This window comes from Grammomys surdaster, unplaced genomic scaffold, assembly GCF_004785775.1.
Source record: "Grammomys surdaster isolate TR1022 unplaced genomic scaffold, NIH_TR_1.0 354, whole genome shotgun sequence".
Lineage (NCBI taxonomy): Eukaryota > Metazoa > Chordata > Mammalia > Rodentia > Muridae > Grammomys > Grammomys surdaster.
In genome coordinates this window covers 1,035,360-1,041,955 of record NW_021604773.1, presented here as the reverse complement: position 1 = coordinate 1,041,955, position 6,596 = coordinate 1,035,360, and the positions used below count along the sequence as shown (strand labels likewise).

Sequence of the window (6,596 nt, the reverse complement as noted above, 5' to 3'; positions counted from 1 at the left end):
ACTCAGGAGGCAGAGGGAGGCAGAGCTCTGAGTCTGAGGTCTGCCTGGTTTATAGAGCAAGTTTTATAGATAGCCACGGTTACACAGAGAAACCCTGTCTTGAAAAAAAAACAAAAAGAAAAAAATTTAAAAAGAAACGAAAAAGTAAAATGTACAGTAAAATGACGACTGGTGAAATGGTTTAATAGGAAGCATCTGCCTAGAATCCCTCAGTGAGGGGCTGGGGGTGTGGCTCAGTGGTAGAGCCCCGCCTAGAATCCCCCAGTGAGGGGCTGGGGGTGTGGCTCAGTGGTAGAGCCCCCGCCTAGAATCCCCCAGTGAGGGGCTGGGGGTGTGGCTCAGTGGTAGAGCCCCGCCTAGAATCCCCCAGTGAGGGGCTGGGGGCGTGGCTCAGTGGTAGAGCCCCTGCCTAGAATCCCCCAGTGAGGGACTGGGGGCGTGGCTCAGTAGTAAATTGCTTGTTTACCCTGGGTTCTAATCCCCAGTACCTAAAAAGGGCTATGGGGAAGGCAAGCATGTTGAGGTATTCCTTTCATCCCAGCACTCAGGAAGCAGAGGCAAACAGATTTCTGTGAGTTTGAGGCCAGCCTGAATTACAAAGCAAGTTCCAAGACAGCCAGGGCTAGGAAATGAGAGCCTGTCAAGGAGGGACTTGAGGGCTTCGTGTTGGTGTGTTTCTGGAGAATTTGTTCAGTAGTTAAGAATACATACTGTTCTTCCAGAGGACCAGAGTTCGGTTCCTAGCACCCACATTAACAGCTGAGAACCCCTCTAACAATAGCTCTAGGGGGATTTGACACCCTCTCCTCTGGCCACTCTGGACACCTGCACTCATGTGCATATACCCACACACAAACATACATATTCATAATTTAAAGTAAACTGAATCAGGGCTGGAGAGATGGCTTAGAGGTTAAGAGCATCTGCTGCTCTTCCAGAGGACCCTGGTTCAATTCCCAGCAACCATGTGACAGCTCACAGCTGTCTGTAACTCCAGTTATCCGGGGGATCTGACACCCTCACACAGACATACCTGGAAGCAAAACACCAATACACATAAAAAAATAAAAAGAAATCATCAAAAAATTTTGTTTTCAAAATAAGCCAGAGGTATGGGCAACACGGTGTGAAACCTGGATGGCTTCTTCAGGGGATGAGCAGGGAGGCGCTTACATCACGCCCAGGAGGGAATGGAAGACGTGAGTCTCCAGGGAGCTTGAAATTGGTGCCTCAGTCAGGACCTCTCAGCTGTGTAACTGAGAAGGGGACCTTCAGTTCCAACAGCAGTGAAATGGCTATCATGTAGGTGTTCTTAAGCTGATGGGAAAATGAAAACAATAAGCAGGTGACATTACGTACTCATCTCGTGCGGGGCTGCACACATCCACACAGCTCTCCACATACTCTCAGAAAGAAAGAGAAGAGACGGATGCAGCCTCCCCGCCCCCAAATGGACCCCACGTTCTGCCCGTGTCTCGTTTTCCCCTAAAGTGCAGGCACCACCAAGTCACCAAGTTTATTGGATTCATACTTCTGCGGGGGAGGATAGAGCTATCTTGAGGGCTCAGAGCAGAGTGCAAAACAGTCGCTTGTCGCGGAAAGGATTCTCGGCGGCGGGGACAGGAGTCACCAATGGGTCATCCTTAGCGTGCGTCTCGCAGAAAGCCAAAAGCTCGGCGGCTGCCTGCGACACCTGCAGGCGAGAGATAGAGCTACAGTTGACCCGCCCAGGCTTGGTCCCTGGCGAGCGTCCAAATCCCCGCCCCGTGTCCTGGCCACGCCCCTACTGGTCACGCCCCCGACCCGAGCCCCACCTTCCCATCCCGCCTCAGCTCCAGGCTCGGCCCTCAACGGAGCCTAAAGCAGACCCTCAACCTGTTTCCCCATCGGTCTGTGCACCTTCATGCGATCGATGTTCACCTCCAGCTTCAGCTGCTCCACCGTCTTGCGGGCCTCAGCGATCTTGGCCATGTTGTTGGACATGGCTGCAGCAGGAAAGGGGTTAAACGCCTGGCAGGAGTGTGGACTGGCGGCTGGATCACTCTGGATCCCCCCGGGGAGTAGTGAGAAGGGGTGGTGTGACCCAGAGACAGAAGAAGTGGTTGGGACTATGAGTGAATGGGATCCCAGAGACAGGTAGAGGAAAAGCGTGACGACTCAAGAAGACAGGAGGATGGAGGGGTGCCCTGATGGAGGTATGCAAGAGGCAGCTGGAGGAAGAGCAGAGGGCCTGGGGAAGGAAGGAGGGACGGATGCACAGGATGGGAGGCTGAGAGGCAGGCGGAGGGGGGAGGGCCAGAAGGACAGGGCCACAGGTGCTTGATCAGAATCTACTGATCCAGGTGCCCTGACCCCCTGGGGGATAGAGCCTGAGCCAAGAAGGGGGGCCCTTCCCCAGGCCAATTAGCAGCGACTCCAGGGAGAGCTGAGAATTAAGATCTCCGCGGGAGGGGCACAGAGGAGGCCTCATTAGGGCCTCAGCAGCAGCTGCCCCCTCTGCCACCCTCAGGGACTCACCCCCTCCCCAGCCCTGGCTGCCTCAAAGGCTCCTCTGCTCATTAGCAGGCAGGGGAGAGGGTTGGGGCAAGGCAACCCAGCCAGCCATGCGGAGGGGCAGAGGGTGACAAGTGAAAAAGCCAAGGGAGGGACAGATAGAAATGACAGGCATAAAGAAGGAAAATAGTCTGAGGATGGAGATAGAGATACTGGGGAGAGATGATTAGGAAGAGGACAGGGGGAGGGGAACAAAAAGGGAGGAGTAGAGGGAGCTACAGACGGAGCAGGAACGGAGGAGACAGGGAGACCGACCTGGGAGGGGAGAGACCTGGACAGAGGGGGACATGGCAGGGTTAGAAAGGAAACGGAGCAAGGAAAGAGGAGAGAGATTGGGAGGCACAAACAGAAGGAGAGGACAGAGGGGAAGATGGAGGCACACGGAAGTATAAAGTCATTGATTCTCTCATTCACCCATGCACTCATTCAATCCCACATGGACAGATAGTGGCCATCTCCGCAGCTACTGGGACCCGGACAGGAGCCTCCTGCCTACCTGTTGCAGCTCAGGGCTGGGATGGCTGGCGGGTGACAGAGGCTGACAGAGGCAGAGGCTGGTCCCCTTCCCAGCCCCGCCCCCTCCCCTGGGGTGCAGCCCTTCAGGACCGCCTTCTCCTCCTAGGCACCACCTGTCTCCATGCCCTGGGTCTGTCTGAGTCCTCTCCTTGCAATAAAGTATCTTCTCATCATCGTTGTCTTCCTCCTCCTCCTCCTTTCTCTCTGTCTCTCTCTCTGTCTCTGTCTCTCTCTCTCTCTCTCTCTCTCTCTGTCTCTCTCTCTGTCTCTGTTCTTCAGTCATCCCTGTTTCCAGCATGTCTTTCTTTGGAGTCTCTGTCACACTTGCACTAAAAGATGGGCCCTGCAGGTGTGTATATGCTCGCACTCGCACACAGCCTCTCCTCTTCTCATGGGGCCTCTCATTCCTTCCCAGGCCTTCAAACTAGCAGCCTCAGCCCATCACAGTGACCCTCTCACAGCACACAGACACACTCAAAAGTCACTCACATAGGGGTGCACCCTACTTTGCTGGGTCATTGAGTAATGCCCCCCCCCCGTGCTTAACCCAACACACAATGACAAAGGTCTCAATATACCTGCCCACTGCTGTCACTCATGATTTCTCACTGCAGAGCTGGCATCACTGCACAGTCAGGCACCTATCTTAGAGAGTCAAATGTATACATTGTTACCTACAAGTGCAGTTTCAGCTTCTCCTGAAGTTCTCACTCACACTGTCCCCCGGTCTCACACATCTACACACTGACTCAGCCTCTCTGCCAAGGGCTCCATTGCCTAGTGTGACACGGAACCAGGTGGCTTTCTTTCCAGGGGTGCCTTTGTGCGGTCACATTTACTCCTGGTCAATTTCCTGATACACAGTGGCTCATGTTCTGCCTCCCCCTACAGTGACCTATGTCATTGCTGTCATAGTGGCACAGTCTTTTGGTGTCATACATTGTTGACATTCGATAGCATGGTGTTTTACACACACACACACACACACACACACCGTTGTGGACATAGCCTTTGTTGGGCCTCACAGTCTGTACCACAAACGCTTGTCATGCTCACATACCGTCTCTCTCTTTCACATTCAGCATTCTGTCTCGAAGACCCTGTACCCTCACCTCTGCCACCCGGAACAATCACACACCTTTGCACTGGCAGTGACAAACGCAAGTCAATCTCTCAGCGTCACATGTGGTCACCCAGTTTCTCAGGACTCACCAGTGTGGCAGACACACTGTCTCACACCCACACAGTTGGCCACACTGGGTCCCTCGCCCCAACCTCCCTCTTGCATTACTGACTAATTCCATCACTTGGGTACCCCAGCTTCCTCTGACTCACTCTGCTCCTGAAACACGTGTGGCCTCCCTTACATATGGTCAGACTTATTTACGAACACTCTTCGGAGGATCTGAGTTCCTCCCTCAGATCCGATGCCATACACAGTGGCCCACAGTCTCACGGATAAACTCAAAGTGTCACATGGTCAGACACACATCACACCTACTCTGACAGTCCCACGCAATCCCTTCTCGTCATTCCTAATCTCACCTTGTCACACAGTCCCACGTCATCTCCTGGCGTCCCACACCACCTCTGAGGCGTGCCCTCACATTGGCGTGGGTCGTATCACCTCTGGATGTCGCGTGCGACACCACAACATCGCAGGTTTGGGCGCTCACCCTCGCCGCCATCAAGGCCTCCATGATGGCCACGTGGGGGCGCCCGTGAGCCGAAGTCGCTGGAGGAGCGCAAGCAGAAGCAGCGAAGACTAGGTGTCCTCATCCGCTCTGCAGAAGATAGAAACTGGAGATCTGAGGGACCCGAGAAAGATAAGAGAGGGAGATGGCTTCCTAGGAACGTGAAAGAAGTGAAGGATCAGAGTGAAGAGGACGGAAAATGGGACCGAGAACTTCAGAGAGAGGTGAGAAGTGCAGAGAGAAACAGGAGAACTAAGTTCGGAGAGAGACTCAGGATAGATGGGATGTACCCAAGGAAAGGTCACAGGAGACAGATACACAGATTGAGACTTGGAGACAGACTCTCAGAGACCGGGTCAAGCCGGCCAAAAGACAAGAGAGACAGAGGGCGCCTTCCCCGCAGGACCACACGGCGGCGGCTGTGCCTATAGGGAGAGAGCGTGCTGTGGGTGTAGTCAAGGGCGAGGCTTTGTGGGGTGTGTTGGATGGGGCGTGGCCTGTAGGGATGTGCAGGCGGAGTCTGACGTTCCTTTTCATTCTGGGCTCTGGGATGCTGGAATCCTGGGAAGAGGTAGAGTAAGGAGAGGCGTTTCTTTTGCAGACAGCTCAACCCTAATTCGGTTTTCAGAGCCTGGCCTGGGAAGCCAAACTAGTGAGGAAAAGATACTAGCTTTTGATAATTCCCACCTGCCAGTACTGGGGATAAGATCCAAAGCCTCACATGTGCTAAGCAAGCTTTCTACCACTGAGCTGCATCCCACGGCCCTCTTTTTACTTTCATTTTGAGACAGTCTTCTATAGTTGCGCCAGACTGGTCTTGAACTTTCTCTGTGGCCAAGGCAGGCTTTGAACTTGCGACCCTCCTGCATCAGCCATTCCAAGGGAGCTGGGATGAAAAGCCAGAGCCACCCTGATAGCTTTTTGGAGTTGGGAGTATGGAACTCTGGCTCCCTGCCCCCTCCCTCGTGGGCTCACAGGGCCAGGTTGGAAGGAGAACACGGCCCACATCTGGAAAGGATCAGGCGCGCCGGACGTGCCAGGGCCCGGGGCCGGGGCTGCGGGAGGGGGAGGGGAGCCAAAGATCAGTGTCTGCCGGCGCCTAGGAGGGGCCTGGGCGCGCGCCGAGCTCGGCGCCTCCCGCAGCTGGTTTTCATCCCCGGATCTGGCCTAGGCCGCCACTGGGGAGGAAACCCAGCTTATTTAAAGCTGGAAAGACGGGGTGACGACCCCGTCTCGCGACCAAAGGCTAGAGAAAGGAGGATGGAGGACAGACAGACACGGCCTGGATAACCTCCAGCTCCCTCCTAATCTGCAGACCTCAGCCGCCTCTTTATTATTTAAATATATATTTACGTTTAACTTCTTTATTTATTGTGCGTATGGGCGGTGTGTGTGCCTGTGCCAGAGCCTTGGTGTGGAACTCGGAGACCACCTTGTGAGCCTCGGTTCTCACCTCCTATCATGTGGGTGTCAGGGTGGAACTTGGGCCAGAGGCTTAGTGGCAAAGGCAATCTTCCAGCTGAGCCATCTCGAAGTTCTTCTTAATCATTAAGCATCTTAAAGCAAGTCCAGAATCCAGTTTCTTCCCACAAACTCAGTCCAGCCTCGCTATTTTCCTGGCTTCCTCATATGGCTTCTGCCTTTTGTCTCTGACCCCGCCAACATGTTCCTTGTCGAGAAGTTGCCAGGCTTTTGTCCAAAACCAAGTCCAAGGGTACCTGTAATCTGGGCACTGGGGATAATGAGCCTGGAGGACCAGAAATTCTGGGATAGCCTGTACTACACGGAGAGTTCCATCTCAACTGGTGCTGTACAGTGAAACAGCCTAAAAAG

At 54.1% G+C, this 6,596-nt stretch overlaps 1 protein-coding gene across 5 annotated transcripts; it reads right to left on the bottom strand.

Annotated features, from left to right (window-relative positions):
* Positions 1 to 1,065: 1,065 nt before the first annotated feature.
* Positions 1,066 to 5,548, bottom strand: Gng8 (G protein subunit gamma 8). Of its 5 annotated transcripts, none has more exons than XM_028779529.1 (5): positions 5,451 to 5,548; positions 3,050 to 5,324; positions 1,900 to 2,010; positions 1,532 to 1,693; positions 1,066 to 1,317 (listed from the first exon to the last, which is right to left on the bottom strand). In XM_028779529.1, exons 2-4 carry the CDS (start codon positions 3,365 to 3,367, stop codon positions 1,565 to 1,567), a joined length of 558 nt encoding a protein of 185 aa, XP_028635362.1. In that variant the 5' UTR covers positions 3,368 to 5,324; positions 5,451 to 5,548; the 3' UTR covers positions 1,066 to 1,317; positions 1,532 to 1,564. The 5 variants fall into 5 exon arrangements, with proteins under 5 accessions (XP_028635362.1, XP_028635363.1, XP_028635365.1 ...); XM_028779530.1 differs by lacking the exon at positions 5,451 to 5,548 and having other exon boundaries at positions 3,050 to 3,714; positions 4,615 to 5,358; XM_028779532.1 differs by lacking the exon at positions 5,451 to 5,548 and having other exon boundaries at positions 4,615 to 5,358.
* Positions 5,549 to 6,596: the final 1,048 nt, after the last annotated feature.